This window comes from Carcharhinus amblyrhynchos, chromosome 4 (assembly GCF_965287045.1).
Source record: "Carcharhinus amblyrhynchos chromosome 4, sCarAmb.v2.hapA, whole genome shotgun sequence".
In the NCBI taxonomy this organism is placed as follows: domain Eukaryota; kingdom Metazoa; phylum Chordata; class Chondrichthyes; order Carcharhiniformes; family Carcharhinidae; genus Carcharhinus; species Carcharhinus amblyrhynchos.
Genome location: NC_137327.1, coordinates 21,731,360 through 21,752,145, shown reverse-complemented (window position 1 = coordinate 21,752,145; position 20,786 = coordinate 21,731,360). Strand labels below are relative to the sequence as shown.

At 40.6% G+C, this 20,786-nt stretch overlaps 1 protein-coding gene across 5 annotated transcripts in view; it reads right to left on the bottom strand.

Moving 5' to 3' along the window:
- The window catches only part of LOC145341822 (uncharacterized), a 707,529-nt gene that overhangs the window by 92,504 nt on the left and 594,239 nt on the right, over window positions 1–20,786 (bottom strand). For all 5 annotated transcript variants that reach the window (XM_080186786.1, XM_080186791.1, XM_080186787.1 and 2 more), the window contains one exon: window positions 3,777–3,966. In XM_080186786.1, coding sequence (XP_080042912.1) covers window positions 3,777–3,966 — 190 coding nt within the window. The remainder of the gene's footprint in view (window positions 1–3,776; window positions 3,967–20,786) is intronic.

Here is a 20,786-nt window from a genome sequence, read left to right as displayed (position 1 = left end):
CCCTCCGCCTGGAAAGATTAAACCCCGCCTGGAAAGACTGACCCCACCCTCCCAACTGGAAAGATTGACCACTGCGCACCTGTGCTGATCGATTTCCTCCATCCCTCTCCCCACCAATCGGAAATTCAGAGTAGCAGCAGGCCCCCCCCATATTGGCCCAGCCCTGGTCTGTCCCCGTCAGCAGGCCTTGCCCTCTTAGGCCCCACCCCCTTGGCACTGCCTGGTGCCCAGTGGGCACTGCTAGGGTGCAGGGCTGGCACTGTCTAAGGGACACCCTCCCTTGCTCCTGATCTCCTGGGGGCTCCTCAACAGTGTCCTGGTCTGCCAGTGAGGCCATCACATCTCGTCCCCATTGGTGGTGACTCTTGCTGGAGAGATCTTCTCCTGGCAAGGCTGCATAGGCAAGTGAGCCTTGACGATTGCATCCCGGGCTTGCTAATTCCATGTTAAATACATTTAAATTTAATTCAAATAACTATGGGCGTGTACCTGATTTCTTGACTCTCGCGCAATCTTACTAGCTCGCCCCACCCATCAGCCGGCAGGCCGCATGGTAATGTTGTCCCCAGTATATATTTACAAGTGCCAAAACTATATACAATGGCTGTACATCTGTGATACTTATTTGCCTTCAAAATTTTTCTATTTTCCTCTTCCTACCCTTACACCTAGGTGCAGTCTCAACAACTGCAGCTGAGGTGGAGGCAGTCTGCTAACTGCCATGCCCTGTTGACTGTGGTGATTTTGGCAGACATCCTCCGATGGCCTGAGGGCTGCTAACTGTCTTTTGCACAAGTGCAGGTGCAGCGTCCTCGATCTAATCTGCTGGAGGAAATGGAGTCACTAGCAGAGAGAAGGCTGAGTGGCAGCTGAAATTCCAAGGTTGCCTTGCTGGTGCTCCTCCTCATTATTGGTGTGCGATGGCACCTCCCTGCCTCCTTGAGGAGATGGGCACCTGGAGGAAGTGCAATCTTAAAATGCACCATCTGTTTTCCTGTGACAACATCTCGTCATTGAGACCTAGGCCCAGATATTCCTCTACCTACCCCCTCATTGACAGGGTGATTTGGGAAGGCTGCAAAAAGAAAATGCATTGGTGACCAAACCTGTGCGCCGATAATATCCAAATAGCAGAAGTGATGGGCCAAGTGGCTTCTTTTAGCACCGTAACAATTTTGTGATTCTGTGAGGTGAGATCAATCACTGGAAGTACTTTGACAAAACGAATTAAAAAGTTGTTCTCATTTCAGATATCTAATTTCCCTTCGTTGGTGCTTTTGGTTTCTAAATTTGAAAGAATCTGGATATATTAGTGTGTTCAGCATTACTAGGTAACTGACATAGGGCAAATGTGCATTCAAGAGAACCTTCAGATGATAACTGTGACTGCAAAATCTTTGCTTGTGCCTAATTAGTAAAGGCAATTAAAAAAAACTTTACCTAAAGTGCTACTTTATTTTTATTGGACCAAAAATAGCAGGAGTGCTCCTCCACACTTACCTATGTTCTTTTGGGTTGCCATGCCAGGTCCCTCCCTCCCAACCCACGAAGGAACATCTCCAGTCCAAAGTACCGGCTTTTTAGACTTGGAGTCGGTTACCTTACATCAAGACAGCTTGAAGCTGACTGTCTGTCCTGTACTACCTGCTTTCCATGAGCAGCTCTTGGCCCTCAGATGATGTGCAAACTACGTGAAAGGCCAGTCTGCCCCATGTGTCTCCCCATCGTTCTGTGACATGGGATGATACTGGTCTCATTTCGTACTTTATTTTTCTTTAAAACAGTCTATTCCAAAGAATAGCTAATATATTTCAGCCTTGCTGTCTATAATGATGAGAAACATTGATCTGAAAATCTATGAGATAATTCAGTTGTAATTTAGTGTTACAACTGTATTTCTACTGAAGTGTTCAATATAATGGATAAAATGGTCCATCTGTAATAATGCGTGAAATCACGAGCCATTTTTTGTGCTGCACTATATTTACTCATTCATTCTGTCAAAAGAAATATTTCTCACTGAGAAAAGTCTTCACAACAAACAGACATCACAAACCACTAACTCCTATAATGGTTAATCAATACTGCTGACTCCCAGTGCCTTTCTCCTCCACCCATGCCACCAGACCAGTATAAAGCCCAATCAATACACCAGCAATTATGTTTGCCAGGTTTGCGGCAGAAGATACTTACAAAATTATTTCAGGTTTGACAAATGCCCAGTTTATTCTTCAACCCATCACTTAATTACTAATCCTACCTAATACCTATTGGCATATCATGTAGTTAACACTTCTGTTCACTGACTGTGCAGACAACCTTTATCCTTAAGCGACAATGGGAAAGCATTGCAACAATGATGTCGGCTTGCTTTTCTCACAACCCACAGAAACGAATACTCACTATTCTCTGGTTCAAATATTCCAGGTTATTAAAGGGATTTATCTAAAAGGGTTCAATATTTGCTCTTAGTCAAATAGAAGATTTGAATATGAAATACTTAAATTAAACACTATACAGGGTTTAAATGAAATGACATTGTTTGATAGGTTAGCTCATGTGATTTCATACAAATAAAAATAAAATCCACAAACATTGGATTACAAAAGTAAAAGCAAAATACTGTGGATGTTGGAATGTGAAACAACATTTTTTGTTTTTGTTATATTGCAAAGAATGCTTTTAAAGTCAAGTGTAGGAAAATTACATATAATGAATAATATCCATAGTGTAAAAAAATCCAAAATTTCATGTAAATGATGCTATGTATTAACATGCATTAATCACATGATGTTGATATCATTAGGGTGTTTCACAGGCTGTTGTTTAGTTTCATTTCCTGAACATCTCTTTCAATAAACTTGATATGTGTTACTTTGAATCTAGACATGCAAATCACATTTTTTTTCTTTTTGTTTAAAATCCAATGCCTGACATGGTTAGGATATTACATTGTCAAAAAATCTACACTGCAATATGGGGAATAAGAAAGTTGAGCTGGAATAAAGCAAGAGTGCTTTTCTGCAGTAAAGGCTGAGTAGCTGTAAGATGCAAAGCTGAACCACTGCAACACCACAATAATATATTTAGAATTTGCAAGTTTAGAGACATTTCCATTAAAAATATAGACATAAGAATTGATAATGGCCAAAATTAACAGGATTTATGTGCAGCTGTAAGACTTATTAATGTTTATTATATAGCTGAGGGAGAAATGTACTAGCAAAGTAACAGCATCCTCTTCATCTGTGCTGAGCATGAGGAGAAAATTAGAACTTGATAAAGTTTGGTTATATTAGCAGTCTGTTACAATATATTGAGTTGACTATAAATTTACTTTAATTTTTAACGAGAATTCTGCATCCAATATTATACTATGTCAAAGTTAGCAATCACTTTTTTTTAGTACTTTATTTGTAATCAAAAAAGCCAATTCAAATTGAGTCTAATTCATGAAGGACAAACTAGATCCCAGCTGACAAGACAAAACATTGCACCCTATCTTGGCTCAATCAACCAAGATCCAAGTTATCAGGGTGAGGCATTGCACCCGCTCCTGAGCTTGATCTAACGCTTCATCTTAGCCAAAAGGCTGAGGTGACTTTGACAAATTGCATCAGGTAAAGCCTCGGTTTAACCTCATTGGCTGCCCTGATACTTTACTCTATCCTAGCTTAGGCAAACCATGATCTGAGGCATCAGCACACCCAAGTGCAAGTGTCCCCTGCCTGATCATGGTTTCACTTTTCTGGTCAACAAAGCATTAAATAGTTCACCTGTAATCATCCATCTCTTCTTTGTTGCTAATTGCCTGTTCTTTCAGTGTTTTAAGCTCTGACTGAAGTTTACGACTTTTCTGTTCATGTCGCACAATCTCTGCAATACGATCACTTAGTTGATTCTGTGTGGTTTGCAGGCCACTCCCCATCAGTAAAAGTTTCTCCTCATGGTGTGCCAGTTCCTGTGCTGTTAAGAAAGAAAAATAGTCACACACTAATGCAGGGTTCATAATCTTGTTAATGCTTCAAGAAAATGTCCTACAGTAAAGTTTTAGGATACGGGATAGCAGATTTAAAACAGAGGAGGAGAAATTACTTTTCGCAAAGATTTGTGAGTCTATGGAATTCACCATCCCAAAGTGCGGAGGATGCCAGGACATTGAGAAAATTTGAAGAGGAGATAGGCAGATTTTTAATTATAATAGTTTGAAAGGTTATGGAGAACAGACAGGAAAGTGGAGTTGAGGGCGAGATGAGATCAGCCACGATTGCACTAAACGGTGGAGCAGGCTCGAGGGGCTGAATTGCCTTCTCCAAGTGCTTATGTTCTTATTATTTTAACATTTAACATCCAGTTGTGGAAACTTACTGTATTCAAGGTAACTACAAGGTTGCCTACATACAACAGTGATTTGCTTCAAAAATCATTCATTGTTTGTGAAGTACCTTGAGACATCCTGATTATGTGATAAAGTATTATATAAATCCAAGCTTTCTTTCTCCTGTTCATATAATTAATACATAACTGTAAACTGAATGAAAAATACCACACGATTGGGCAATTGGGTGAGCAAGCAATACAACAAATGTAAAGGCTATGTATTCTAAAATGCCAGACTTAGAAGGTCTAATCATACAGTGCTTTTGCACAATGAATTTTGGCCTAATTTTGGGTTAAAATAATTACCATAAGGCAAATTACAAGTTTAACATGCGATCAAACAAGGATCAATTAAAAATAATTTAAACACATGCTTTTGCAGCAGCAGCAGCATATTGGACACCATTGTTAAATTCCAAAAGCAAACAGTACCTCTTTACATTTGTTAAGATGGTTACTTTTGATTCTGTATTCATGTAACAAAGGAAAATCATTCAGCAGTGCTGCTCACCATGCTTGTCCAAATGCAAACATTAGATTTTGTGTGGGTCAGCAGGATTCAGCTATTTTCAAAGGAGGTAATATCACTTCTGTAAAATGATCAGGAACAGACATGTAGTGCAAATGGGGATGAACACAATAAACCACCAACAGGGGGTGTTAGTTACTGCTGTTTCTCTACAATAATGTGGTTTTCCTCCTTCCTCTTCTCTCTAAGGAGGCATTACAACAGACGGTTACTGAACTTGCCTGGCCCATAAGTCTGTGTCGAATGGATCAAAAATTTAATCAAAAGGTACGTAGAAGCTGAAAAATTCCCCATTTACTCCATTTCCACTTCTCTTTCTGGAGGGGGTGGGGGGTGGAATGATAAAACAGTGTCTTTGCATGGCTGGGGAGAAGACGTGGCCTACAGGGAAAAATCATTAGGAGGACAAAATATGTAACAGAATTGAAATATACAGAGAATGTGGAGCACCTCTCTTGTAGGCTATTGATTCTTCTTTGTAACCTTGCCTACCTTTAACATTGGTCCTTGCATGTGTTTTAAATGTAATCATGTTTTACTTGTGTAGCCAAATTAGTAAAATTAACTTTAATATAAAGAAAATGAAAGTTAAAGAGAGAGAAATCACAGCTGCTAATACCTTTTTTTAAATTCTCCAAGGCCTGATAAGGATTGACCTCTCCCCATGGGTAGTTTTAATAAGCTCCAAAATCCCATCCCTTGTTAGCAGAGCCAGATAGTAAGAAATAAAAAGGTTCATCAATTCATCGCCTGAGGCAATGCTACATTTCTAATACAGCACAGGACATTTCTGATGATAGGCAAAAGGTTAAGAGCTGCTGTATCTCTATAATGTACAACAGATATATGAAGTCTAGAAACAAGATTGCTAAGTCTTCTCCAGGTCAGAGTCACAAAACAGAAACAGTAGATGTGAGATACAAAACTGAATAATCAGAATAATTATAACAATTCATTAAACATTTTTCATTAGAGGCATATTTGAATCGATATATATATTTGCAATTGTTATCAAAGGATCCAGTCAAGTGCACCCAATAGCTTTAATGAAAAATGTCAAAAACAAAGGAATTTATTTGATGTAGTAAAGCAGATGTGCTGTGTTCATTGTGTGCAGCAATCCAAAAATGCTTTCTTATATTTAAATAAACAATTATGAACGGAATATGATGAAGTCCAGATCTTCATTTTACCATTGGCACTTACTGAACCACCGTAGTAATATTATTTTACTTTGTTAGCTACACATATAGAAATCTTATTTTGTATTCGATATTAAGATTTTCTACTTTCAAATTGTGATTGAAAAATGCATATATTTGTACAAATTTGAATAAATGCCATAAATCGTTTTAATTTATCACATTTTATACATTTCAACATATACACATATATTTATTGACAAAATGTAAAATTGTTGAGTTAAAGAAATCAGTTAAAGATATAAAGCATACTAAGTAAATTTTATGATAGATTAAGAAAAACATTGCCTGCTTCAACCAAATTAATCATATTTTCTGAATGCTTTTGTGAATTTATGTTTAACTACAATTTTATATATCAGCAATTTTACAGTACAGAAGGAGGCCATTCAGCTCAACATATCTGCCCCAGCTGTCTGGATGAGCAATTCGCTTTGTGCCATTACCCCACCTTCTCTCCATAAGCATGTCTATTCTTCCTTTTCAGATGACAATCTAATTCCCTCTAGAATGCTTCAATTGAATTTGCCTCCACCACACTCACAGCAATGCATTCCAGACCCCAACCACTCACTGCATGAAAAAATTGTCCCTTGTGTCACTTTTGCTTCGTCAGCCAATTATTTTAAATCTGTGCCCTCTAGTTCTCAATCCTTTCATGAGTGGGAACGGTTTCTCCCTATCTTCTCTCTCCAGACCCCTTATGGTTTTGAATACCTGTGTCAAATCTCATCTCAGCCTTTCCTGCTCCAAGGAAAATAGTCTAAAGGTCTCTTTATAACTGAAGTTCCTTGTTCCTAGAAATAATCTTGGGAATGTTTCTGTAATCTTTCCAATGCCTTCAAATCTTTCCTAAATTGTGCCATTCAGAACTGGATGCAACACTCCAGCTCAGACCAAACTAGTGTCCTACACAAGTTCAACATAACCTCCTTGCTCTTATGCTCTATGCCCCTATTAATAAAGGCCAGGATACTGAATGCTTTATTAATGATGCTTTCAACCTGTCCCATCACATTCAGTGACATATGCACATATACACCAGGTTCCTTGGCTCCTGCACACCCTAAAATTTTATTTGTCTCTCCATGTTCTCCCTATCAAAATAAATAATTTCACACTTCTTCACAGTGAACTCATCTGCCCATTCCACCTATTTGTCTATGTACTTTTAAAGTTCTACACTACCCTTCTCACCGTTCACAGTGCTTCCAAGTTTCCTATCATCTGCAAAATTTGAAATTGTGCCTTGTATACAAACCATGGGCAAGGTCATAATATATATTCTAAAAAGCAAGGATCCCAATACTGATCTCTGGGAAACTCCACTACAAATCTCCCTCCAACCTTAAAAAGATCCATTAAAGAGACACTAGGAATAAATAGATCATTATCAGGTTGGCAGGCTGCGACCAATGGGGTACCACAAGGATATCTGGGTTGCAGGTGTCCACAATCTACAGCAGTGATTTGGATGTGGGGACAAAATGCAATATTTCCAAGTTTACTGATAGCACAAAATTAGGTAGGAATGTGAGTGTGAGGAGGATGCTAAGACATTTCAAGGGCATTTAGACAGCCTTTATGAGTGGGAAGATGGAATATAATGTGGAAAAATGTAAAGTTATCCATCTTGATAGAAGGAACAGAAATGCAGAGATGAGTGACTGGGAAGTGTTGATATGCAAAGGGACCTGGGCATCCTTGATTATAAGTCACTGAAAGTTAACATAAAGTTGTGCCTAGCAACTGTGCCTATGTTGGCCTTTATTGCAAAAGAACTTGAGTACAGGAGTAATAAGTCTTAGTGCAATTCTATGGAGCATTGGCGAGACTGCATCCAGAGTATTGTGTATTGTTCCGGCCTCCTGACCTAAGGATACATTTGCCATGGAAGGAGATTCACCAGAGTGATTCCTGGCATAGCTGGGGATTTCCTTATGAGGAGAGATTGAGGTGACTGGGCTTATGTTCTCTAGAGTTTGGAAGAATGAGGTGATCTCTGACAGGGTAAGATGGGTATAGAGGATACGGGCCAAATATGGGCAATTGGGACTAGCCTAGGGGTTTGAGAAAAGGGCAGCATGGACAAGTTGGGCCAAAGGGCCCGCTTCCATGCTGTAAACCTCTATGACTCCATGGCTCAACAGGGTAGATGCAAGATAGATGGCTGGGTTATCTAGAACCAGAGGGCACAGTCTCAGATTTAAAGGTAGACATTTTGGACTAAGATGAGGAGAAATTTCTTCATCAGAGGGCGGTGAGTCTTTGGAATTCTCTTCCAGGCTCAATAATTGGCAACTAACTGTCTAGATATTAAAGATATCATGAGATATGAGGATGGTGTAGGAAAATGAAGTTGAAAGTCAGCTGTGATCTAGCTGAATGATGGAGCAGGCTCAAGGAGTCAAAAGACTTCTATTTCCATTGTAACTCTGATTTGAACTTTATTAATTTTCTCCCTTACTCTGTTAATTTACTACTCTTATTCAAATGCTATCTATGTCTCCAGTACTCTGTCCACATTGGCATTCCTCTCCCATATTACCTCTGAGTTCCCACACAGCTGCCATGCTAGTTTAAACCATCCTCCCAGCACTAGTGAAAGGACTAGCAAGGACCTCTATCCTGGTTCTCTTTAGGTGCAACCAGTCCGACTGGACAGATCCAATCTCTCTCAGATCCCAATGTCCCAGTAATCTGAAGTCCTCCCACACGCATTCATCCGCTTTCTATTTTCATTTCTTCACCTGTCCTCGCTCCTCCAGCTTTTCATTGGCTCCGCTCTCACTGAACTCGTCTTTCAGTCGTTCTGCTTGGTTTTCACATAATTCCACCTATTTATCATGGCTTTACTTTACTTTTCAATATCATTAACTTCTAGTCCTGATCTTTTCCTGACCCAAACTGAGGTATCCCACGCAAGCTTCATTGACTAGTTCTAGTCAAAATTTTTCCAGTACCTTGTCCATCTTTCCAATAACAGTTTCCAAAACAATTCAATCAAATTAGTAAATTAGTTCAAAATCAACAAAATCTAAATTATTCCACGACTTCATGCTGCTATTGAAATTAACTCACTGTGAACAAAATTGTTAGTTATATTTTTAACACCCACAGTTATTGCAAGCAAGTCATGCAAAGTATTAGAAATTGATTCTCAAAAAAAACTTGCATTTATATAGCATCTTTTGTGATCTCAGAATATCCCAGAACACTCAAAGGTAATGAAGTATATTTTAAATATTGTTTCTCTTGTCACGTAGAGAAATGTAGTGGCTAATTTACACTCAGCGAGGTCCCATAAACAACAAAGAGTTGTTATGTCTGCTTTTCATGGGTTGGTTGAGGGATAAATATTGACTATATTACTAGGATAATTCCATCAGTTTTCTTAGAAAATTGTTGTGGGATCTTTTACGTTCACCTTAGATGCCTCAATTTAGGATTCCATCTAAAAAACAGCACAACGTAGCTGTTCCTCAGCAGGATCAACCTAGTAATGTGCTCAGATCTCTGGAATGAGCCTTCAAACCACAACCAGATAAGAGTGTGACTGGAACAAGGCTGACAACATGATAGTACACTATAAATTGAGAGTGAATTAATTAACTCCTTCAAAAAGGAGATCGACAAATATCTTGTTGGAAGCAGGATTGAAGGTTAGATTGAGCTGATATGCTTGGCTTCTGCTCTAGTAAAACTGTGTCTACAATCCAGGTGGAACAAAAGCAAGGGAATCTTTCCCTTTACACTCCATATATCTAGCAACAACATTTGGGGAATGTCTTGGGACTTGTGAGGAATCCCAACTATCACACTTCAGTTAAGTTCAGCAGAAGTCATGCCTATGCAGGTATTGGCTCCCTTTTACCGTCAAACAAGCTCAAGGCATTTCTAGGAGGAAAAGTCATTAATCCACAGAAAATCAATTATGTATGCTAAGCCTTTGTATCTTTGTGGGAAAGAAATAAGTTTTAAACAGTACTTTTATCTTTGGTCTGTAAAGGCATCGCCCTGATTGCTTGGCATTTCTTTGCACCAGGAACCTCTTCGGTGCCCCAGGCTACAGCTACGGGTCATCTACCTCAATTACTTAAATTTGGGAGGAAGTCCACGTTGTCTGGCAGTACAGCAATGACCTGGGAATTTCGGGTCCAAAGTAACGAGGTATCGGATCTACTATAATGCAGGAGATATATGATCTGTGGAAGATTCAGGTGGCTGGGCTATCCTCATTCCATACTTATTATTAGTGATGGGCAATAAGCGCTGACTGAGCCAGTGACACCCACATCCCATGAATATTAAAAAAAAACTTTTATGTTCATAGATTTGCTTTCCAAGACACATTATTATTCACTACAGACAAATTATGGAGAATCTCATAATGCCATCACCTTTGCTGTTTGTTACAGATAATTGGCACTTACTGAGTGCCAAAAAAACCACAATATACATTTTAGTAAACTAGTGCTATTATATAAATGTTCTAAATTCTAGATTAGATTGGTTTATATGTACTGTTTGCAACTTCTGATAAAAAGTACTTACAGAGGGTATTTTGCTTTCGGTGAGGAGTCTATAAAGTTGCAATATATTTGAAGTAGAAGCATATATTTTTTAAATTCATTCAAGGGATGCAAAGCCAGCATTTATTACCCACCCCTAATCCCCTTTCAACAGATCCTGCAGATATGTCAGACACAAGCTGTTCTAGGATGTCACCCTCTTGCAAACTGTCTAAACAATCTATTCTGCAAAGTTATACTGATGAAACACCCACACAGAAATATCTGCTGAAAGTCTCATGCTGAGTCACTTCATAGCAGAGCCTGAGATTTGTCAATCTAGAAGCTCAAGCAATTCAATCACTTTTGTGTTAATATTTCTTATTTGTTGATTCATTGTTTGGATTTTATGGGTTTGGAGGTTTGGAAAGGGCACTATATTATAACACTATTATCTCAGTGGTTGGATAATCCCAAATTAGAATACCAAGGTCCATTATTATCGGTCATGGGAACTTTGTGCTAATTAATGGGAACATTGATTTCCAGGTGATCCTGGAGCCTCGATGATGTGCATCAGCGCATCCCACGAAATCAAGAGACAGTCTGCTCTACAATCGGCATTCACTTCAATTCAATATATAGTCTATACTTGCGGGGGAGGGAGGGAGGGGGGACAGTTTCAAATTAAGGGGTCTCCCATTTAAGGCAAAGAGGAGAAATAATGTCTTTTTTTTAAAGAGGCATTATTCTTTGGAATTCACCGCCACAGAGGGCATGGGGTCTGAATAATTGAATACATTCAAGGCTATGTTAAACAGACTTCCGATCAAAGGAATCAAGGATTGTGGAGGGCAAGTAAGAAAGTGAAGTTACAGCCACAGTCAGATTAGCCAGGATTTTACTTAAGGGGGTGGAACAGGCTTGAGGGTCAAATGTATACTCTTGCTCCAATTTCTTATGACTAAAAAAATGTTAATTCAATGTACAGCAAACATACACTTGATTCATTAGAAGTTTTGAATCAATAAAAATGTCTAACTATCTTTGTTCTGACTAAGACAGGGAACCTAACTTTAGCTTACTGCAGAAGCTGTCTTTTATGTCTGACCATGAAGTGATTTTTGATTTTTACTTATTTATTAGAACAAATTTAACAGCTATCAGCCACACGCCTCGCCAAGTTACAAAAATGGCATCTGTCTGATAACGTGGAAAATTGCTCAGCATGTTGTTACATTTAAGAGGTTTATGAGATTATTACTTTTTTGACTATAACTTTAAATTTAGTATCATAAAACTCTGCTTACTGATGCTCAGTTTTGCTTTCACCAGGACCATTTGATTCTCGATCTCATTACAGCCTTGGTCCAAATATGAACAAAGAGTTGAATTCAAGAGGTGAGATGAGAGTGACAGCCCTTAACGTCAAGATAGCAATTGACCAATTGTGGCATTAGGTATCCCTGCAAAATTGAAGTCAAGGGGAAGTAGGAATTAAACTCTTCATTGGTTAAAATCATATCTGGCACAAAGATTATGATGGTTGTTCTTGATCAATCATCTCAATCCTAGGACAACACTGCAGGAGTACCTCAGGGTAATATCCAAGGCCCAACCATTTTCAGCTGCTTCATCAATGACCTTCCCTCCATCATAAGGTCAGAAGTGGGGATGTTTGCTGATGATTGAACAACGTTTGGACTGTTAGTGACTTCTCAGATACTCCTCAGGTTGTCCATGTCCATATGCGGCACTGCTGCCTCACAGTGCCAGGAACCTGGGTTCAATTCCCGGCTTGGATCACTGTCTACATGGAGTTTGCATGTTCTCCCTGTGTCTGCGTGGGTTTCCTCTGGGTGCTCTGGTTTCCTCCCACAGTTCAAAGATGTGAGGGTTAATTGGCTAGGCCATGCTAAATTGCCGCTTAGTCTCAGGGGGTCTAGCTTGGGTAAATGCATGGGGTTATGGGGATAGGGCCTCAGTGGGATTATGACCAGTGCAGGCTTGTTGGGCTGAATGGCCTTCTTCTGCAGTGTATGATTCTATATACTGCAACATTCAGGCTTGGGCTAATAAATGACAAGTGACATTTCTGCAAGGCAATAACCATCTCCAACAAGACAGAATCTAACCATCCTCATTTGACGTTCAATGCCATTAGCATTACTGATCTCTTAACATCAACATACAAGGGTTACCACTGACCAGAAACTTAAAGAGACCATATAAATAGTGTGGTTGCAAGAGCAGGTAAGAGGCTGGAAAAAGTACGGTGAGTAACTCACCTCCTGACATCCTAAAGCTTGTCTACCATCTACAAGGAACAAGCCAGGATGTGATGGAATGCTCTTCATTTGCTTTGACGAATACAGCTCCAACAACATTCAAGCAGCTTGACACAAAGCAGCCTGTTTGATCGGCACCACCTTGCACATTGACTCCCTCTGCCACTGACATTCATGGCATCAGCACCATCTACAAGATGCACTGCAGCAATTCACCAAACCTTCTTCAACAGTACCTTCAAAACCAGTGACCTTTACCACCTAGATGGACAAGGGCAGCAGAAATGTGGGAGCACTACCATCTGAATGCCCCCGCTCCAGGTCGCACATGCTCCTAACTTGGAATTGGAAATATTGCTGTTCTTTCATTGTTGCTCATACAAAAACCCGGAATTCTATTTCTAACAGCATTGTATTTGCACATACAGCAGATGGACTGCAGTGGTTAAAGAAGATGGCTCACTATCACCTTCTCAGGGCAATTAGGTATGGGCAATAATGCTGGTTTTGCCATCGATGCTCACAATCCTTCATAGAACAATGAAAAACTAACCTATGCAATGAAACTGTTGTCTAACATCACAGGATCATGTTGCAGATCCAATCACAAAATGCAAACTACGATAAATATGACACCACACAAAACTTAAATAAAAGCACTGACATTGACAGCAAATCTAAAAGTTTAAGAAGCAACATAAATTAGTTACTCAGCTTCTAAATACTTTCATACATCATTTGACAATAATGAAGAGTTCACTAAGTTTGAAATTAGGACATTTGAAATAACATTAGTGTTGATAAAAGCTTTGACAGTGGACTAGTCTCAGTGACAGGTGATGAACCTTTAAAAACTTTAGGACTGATAACTTGGGAAAGTTTCTAATTACCGGTAGCTGGAAATGCGGTTAAATTAAAGAAATGAATATTGACAGTTATTTTAAGAAATGATTGAAATTGTTTCTCCTTAGATTCATGAAATATGTATTCGGACACAATTGGTTGCAAAACGAACTTAGTTTAAATATTCTTCCCTGGACATTTCTATGGATAGATGATAGAAGACATTAGTAAGTGATGATGACTGTTCCAAGCTAATGGAATTTTTTGTTATATATCACAAACATTTGTTACTTTACAACAGAGTAAAGAAACAATTTTTTCCTAGAGATCTGGTGAACATAATGAATCCCTTTTATTCTGATCATAAATTGATTAGTTCATCTCTGTGTGCCTTCCTTTTCAGCCTGTCAACATGGTGCCCCCTTTCCATAAATATTTGAGTTTCTTACTAAGGCTTGGGGAACAAAGATTTCCATGGCTCCACCATGTCAAGCCCTGAACCTGAACCACCCAAAAACTGCTCAGTGTTTTGTACTTTTTTTTAAACTTGAAGGGAACCTATCCTGAGAAATTGGTAAGGCATCTTCCTCTTTTGATTTAAAATTAATTTATGTGAGGAGTGAGATAGGGAGGTGCTATTTTCAGGAGTATATGGGTGATTTGTACACAGAGATATGATATAAGTCGGCCTATTCATAGTCCTCTCAACTTTTATACTGTGGAATATCTGGATCAATCATATTAGGACAATTGCTCTTTCTAGGATTTTGTTTGGAAAATCCAACACTACATGCTGGGTCAGATGTACATTGTTTGATTTTGGAATACAATCACTGTATGGTACCTCAGTGCAGTAAACCTGGTGTACAATTTATGTAATACAATATGAATAAAGTCAGTAAATGCATTAATATTTTGTACAGGTTGAGTATCCTTATCTGTATACCCAAAAACTGAACACGCAGATTTTTGAACCTCATCAACCTTTAGCATGGGAAGACATGTTCTTTATCTGCATGGGGTTTGCCTTGCAATTTTTTCGGTGAACTTATCGAAAATAAACTTACTACAGGTACCATGTGTTTATTATTCAGTGACACATCTGACATTTCCAGCCATTTTAGTTACTTTAGACGATAACTAGCTTAACTTAGTCTATTGTGATACAAGTTTACATGTGGTATCCAAAAATGAAATTATCTGAAATATAAAATACTATCAGCCCTCTGGGCTTTGGCTAAAGGATACACCACCTATAGTACACTTGCATTGTTGCTGCGTTCAAGCCAACAGATGTACTTCAAAAGTAACTTAAAATAAAGAATAATGGATATAATATTATTAAGGGAATAGTAGAATTGAAATTCTCAAACAAGTCCATAAACTATGACAAGAAAGCTTAATGGTTTGTAAACATTTTTGAACTCTAGTATTAGATTGCAGCTTTGAAATAATCATTTTAAGGTATCTACTATTTTTCATGTGTACCCTGAACTTTTGTGCTTTTGTGTTAATAATACCCTTTGTTTTGTTGATATGTGATAATGTGCACACTGAAAGATTATGGCTGGAATGTTGTGTTGCTACTGGGAGTGGGAAAGTGGATGTGGGCACTTAATTATGTGGGTGATGAAAAGTCAGCTTCCTGACAATGGGATGAAAGTAGCGAATTAAGGTGGCAGCAGATTGAGAGCTGATGGTGCTTCCCGACAACAAGTGGCAGGAACCCATTTTTAATGTATTAGCATGTTATGCATACTGATTAAAACAAAAAAAGTTTGATGATTAAGTTGTTCCTTTGCAATGCACTTGATATCAAATGAAAAGCATGTGGCTTCAGATCCATGACTGGTTAAAGATGGCATGCAATCCTGGTGGATTTATTCTGGGAAGTGGAGTAGGGACTGCTTACCTTGTACGAAAATCTCTGATGGAACAGAGGAACGGAGGTTTCATTGCACTAAGATGGGATGGCAGCTCTGGAGGAGCGGATTAGCAGCAGTTCCAGGGATCTGGGGGGAACAGTTGAGGAGGGGGAGGATAACAACAGTTCCAGGGATCCAGAGGGGATAGTTGAGAAAGGGGCTAGCAGCACTCAAGTTGGAAAAATCTCCAAAACAACAGCAAGAATGATGCAGCTGGATTGCAGGAACTGGATGCCCTTTTGGGTGCCATTTAAGTATGATGCCCAGACCTTTGACTGTGTGAGGTAAAGGCCTGGCAAATTTCTGTCTGCTCCCACTGCAAATTGAACTAGCTTCTGCATAGATAATTGGCTGGCAGTTGCCTGATTATGTCTCTGAGTGGAAGAACTGCACATTTTCAGTCCTGTCTTTGGGACACTCAACAAAACAAGATTTCAGTCTACCAATTGGTTAATAGACTTAATGGCCGGGATTCTCCTGTGCTACTTGAGCACAATCAGCTCCACACGAAATTTCCATATGAGTTTTGTAGGTTTAAAGTTTATTAATTAGTATCACAAGTAGGCTTACATTAACACTGCAAAGAAGTTACTGTGGAAATCTCCTAGTTGCCACACGCTAGTGCTTGTTTGGATACACGGAGGAAGAATTTAGCATGGCCAGTGCACCAAATCAGCACATCTTTGGATTGTGAGAGGAATCCGGAGCATCTGGAAGAAACCCATGCAGACAAGGGGAGAATGTGCAGACTCCGCACAGACAGTGACCCAAGCCATGAATCAAACCTGGGTCCCTGGCATTGTGAGACAGCAGTGCTAACCACTGCTGGAGAGGTGGACCTGCTGCCACTCTGCAAGTGGGATCAGTGGGGAACGGAGCGTGGAGAGCGATCGAGATTGACCATCAGGGGGCTGGGGGGGTTGATGGTTTCGGGCCTGGTCAATGGGGTGGAGGAGGTCAGGGTTGGCCATGGGGGGGCGGGGGCTGGAATGCCAGTAATTTGGGAGGGGTTGGGAAGGCCAGCTTAGGGGGCAGTTCCTGGGAAGGCCAGTGATTGGGAGACCGGTGATGGGGATACCAGTACACTGACAGATCGGCACATGCACAGTGACCCACTCAGCACTATGCTGCCAGCCTCTCAGGAGGGAATAGACCTTATCCATCACTTTTCAGCATGTATCACTCCGAGGCACTCTGTATTACTCAGAATGTCGGGAGATTCATTCAGGTAAGTATGCCCAAAAATGGGTGGGTTCCTGCCCTTTGGGCATGTGGTTTTGTTTTGGGTAAATCCCAGCCAATATTGTTTATTCTTCCCCTCCAGCCCTAGTGCCAAGTGTTAGCAAAGATTTTGCCAATATTCTATCAATAATAAGAACAAATTTTTGTTAGGGTGGCATAGTAGCATTCACAGCGCCAAGGACCCGGGTTCAATTCCAACCTTAGGTGTCTACGCGGAGTTTGTATATTTTTCCCATGTCTGCATGGGTTTCCTCTGGCTGTTCCAGTTTCCTCTCACACTGCAAAGATGTGCAGGTTAGGTTGACTGGCCATGCTAAATTGCCCCATGGTGTCAGTGGGATTAGCAGGGTAAATTCATAGGGTTAATGGAATAGGGCCTGGGTGTGAGTTTTGTCAGTGCAGGCTCGATGGGCTCAATGGCCTCCCTCTGCACTGTAGGATTCTATGATTCTTACGATCAGCTGACCAAGTAATTAAATCATAATGATTAAAGTCCGACATCATTCTCCTAGAAACTTCAACCTTCCCCTCATTACAGGTATTCATGTCTGTCAATTGAGTTTAGTCCATATAACATTGCACAACAAAGGCTATAGGGCCAGATAATATCCAGCCTGTAATGCTGAAGACCTATCCACCCAAGCTATCCTCAAGCCAAGAAAAAGATATATAGTTAAGGCACTGGTGGATTTTTTTTCAACAATGCAAAATATGGCTCAGCTAGCACTAACTTAAAATAGTGGGGTAAGTCTTACCCAACCAATTCATTGTAAAGTAGGAAGTTAGGTAATACGAATGGGCCATTTAGCTCCTTGAGCCCATCTGACCATTCTGGCAGATTTTAGCAGATTGTACATGTGCTTCATTTAATCATCTCTTCTCCAAATTCCTTGGTAGTATTATCTAAAGAAGTCTTATCATATTATTGAGAATTTCAGTTGCATCAGCATCTATAGACTTTTGGGGAGGTTTTCATTTTCCATAGTGTTAAAAATGTTTCTTCATTCAATCCCATCTCTTTAATTCTAATTTTAAGGTTATGGCCCCTTGTTCTGGATTCCTTATTAGATAAAATAGTTTATCTGTATCTACTCCCTTTATCATTTTAAACACCTCAATTTGATCACCCCTCAACCTTCTCTACTCAAGGGAATACAAACCACATTTATTCAAGCTGTCCTCAGAATTTAACCCTTGAAGCCCTTACATCATTGCACTACACTACACTGACTCCTAAATTTTTTGTGCAATGACCATACTGAATGCTGTTCAGGTGGGTCTGACAAAATTATGTACGACCAAAGCACATTTCTTCACTTTTCTCTTTCAAACGACTTGGTATAAAGGTCAGCACTCCATTAGTTTTTTGCTTGTTTTTGTATCAGTGCCCTTCTGTATATTCTTTGACAGCTCCTGGTCTGTTTGTATTAAGACAACACCCTGATTTGTCTTTCTCGGATTCAAAGTGGATGAACCTCACTACAGTGAACTCCAGCTGCTTTAGTTGTTGCTCACTCACTTAGTCTGTCTTTGTTCCTTTGTAACCTCTTGCTCCATATTAACCTCCTACCAATTAGTCGACAATAGAAGAAGTAATTAATAATGCCATCAAGTGAAACTATTCATGAATAATCTGCTCATGGATAATCTATTACAAGGTCAGAAATGGGACTGTTCATTGACAATTCTGCAGTTTAAAGACCCATTCATAATTTCTCCAATAATAAAGCAGTCATGAGAATGGAAGTAGGGGAGGTGAACAACATTTTGGATTTACATAAGGGGCGGAATTTTCCTCAAAAATCCGTTAAGTGTCATAATGGCGAGAATACTGGAGCGTTCCACACATGAGTGTCAGGAGCAGCCTGGACCCAATCATTCCCACATTCAGTCATTCTTCAGGACAGCAGTAAGTTGCCTGCGTGTTCTGGGGGCACAGGGGCAAACATGCTAGTCGGCCCAGCTGCAAAGTGCTCGTGTGCCGTTTTGGAAGGCCATTGACTCTCCAGGGTGGTTGGGGATGAGGCTGGGCTGTGCTCACTTGACACACTGGCAATGCACACCAGACACCCCAACAGTGCCCACTGAGCACCATGACAGTGGTACTGTGGCACTGCCAAGTGGGTAGGGCCTGACTGAGATCCCTGATCGCTCAATGCACTGGGAGACCCTGTCCTCCACCCACGCACGTTGGGATTCTCCCTCCGCCATCAGCAGCATGTTTCCTCACCCTCCTCCTAATATAGCTAGCCAGTATTGGGGCATTGGTGACCTCCCAAAATAGGATGTCCTTCATGACCCTGCAATGCCCCCCATCATGACATGTCCCTCTTCATGCTCCATTTTCTATGACCGTCCTCTGTATAGCCCCCCACTGCATAGCCCCCACTCAGATGCTCCTTCCTTGGCACTGCCCATGGCACAGTGGCAGTGTCCAACTGGCACTTCTAGGGTCATTGCCAGGTGGGCATTCCCTGATGGGCACTGCTCAGCCATTTCCCCAACACGTGGGAACTTCTATGGCCTCTGAGCCCCCTGATGCGGCCATCACGCCTGGTCTTTGCTAAAGGAGACTAGGAATGATTCTCATCAGTCGGAAGGTCCCGGGAGCTAGGAGAATCCAACATCGAATGGGCTATGCATTTTAAATGCTACTTTAAATATACTAATGGGTCTCATGCCCTCTCCAGGAGCAATCTGGTTTGCACCATGAGAAAGAGGCTGGGGTGATTGAAAACTGTTTGCTGCTGGGCGCAAAACTGATTTTCAGGCAGGCATGCTGTTTTCAGGGATCAGCGCAATCTGCTTCAGACATGGCAATGTTGGAAAGTTACCCCCCCACCCCCCCAACCCCCCGCCCACAACTTTAACCTGAGAAAAAATATGGAAGTATTTCACATTAGTATAAACACTGAGCCAATGGTGAAGATCATTGCAAGGGTGAATGAAGGTTTGGTTAAAAGAAAAAAAGATAAAGAAGCAGGAAGGTAGGATCAGAATACCACACCTTAGGGCATAAGAACATAAGAACATAAGAAATAGGAGCAGGAGTAGGCCATCTAGCCCTTCGAGCCTGCCCCGCCATTCAATAAGATCATGGCTGATCTGTCGTGGCTCAGTTCCACTTTCCCGCCCTCTCCCCATAACCCTTAATCCCTTCTCTTATCAAAAACCCATCAACCCGCTTCTTAAAAATATTTAGCGAGGCAGCCTCCACCACTTCAACGGGCAGAGAATTCCAGAGATTCACCACCCTTTGAGTGAAGAAGTTCCTCCTCAACTCCGTTCTAAACCGCCTCCCCTTTATCTTGAGGCTGTGCCCCCTAGTCCTACTGTCTTTTTTGAGCGGGAAGAGTCTCTCCACCTCTATCCTATCCATCCCATTCATCATCTTATACGTCTCAATGAGATCTCCCCTCATTCTTCTAAACTCTAACGAGTACAAGCCTAGTTTATTCAGCCTCTCCTCATAGCTCAATCCCCTCAACTCCGGTATCAGCCTAGTAAACCTCCTCTGCACTCCCTCCAGGGCCAAAATATCCTTGCGCAGGTGCGGCGCCCAAAACTGCACACAGTACTCCAGCTGCGGCCTCACCAATGCCCTATACAGCTGCAGCAAGACCTCCCTACTTTTATATGTAACGTGAAAGATAGTTTCTGATGAAAACAGTTGAAAAGGTTTGGAATGCAACAATTGGGAAATTATGGTTTGTCGAAGATTGGAAGTCAGACAATCATTAAGGCACTGGAAGACAAGTGGTAAGGAAAGTAGTAGCACAGCTAGTTGAATAGGCAACCTCTATCTTAATTACTTTATGCTGGCTTTTGGTCTAAGCAGCAAATGTTACAAGCATTTTGTTTGACTT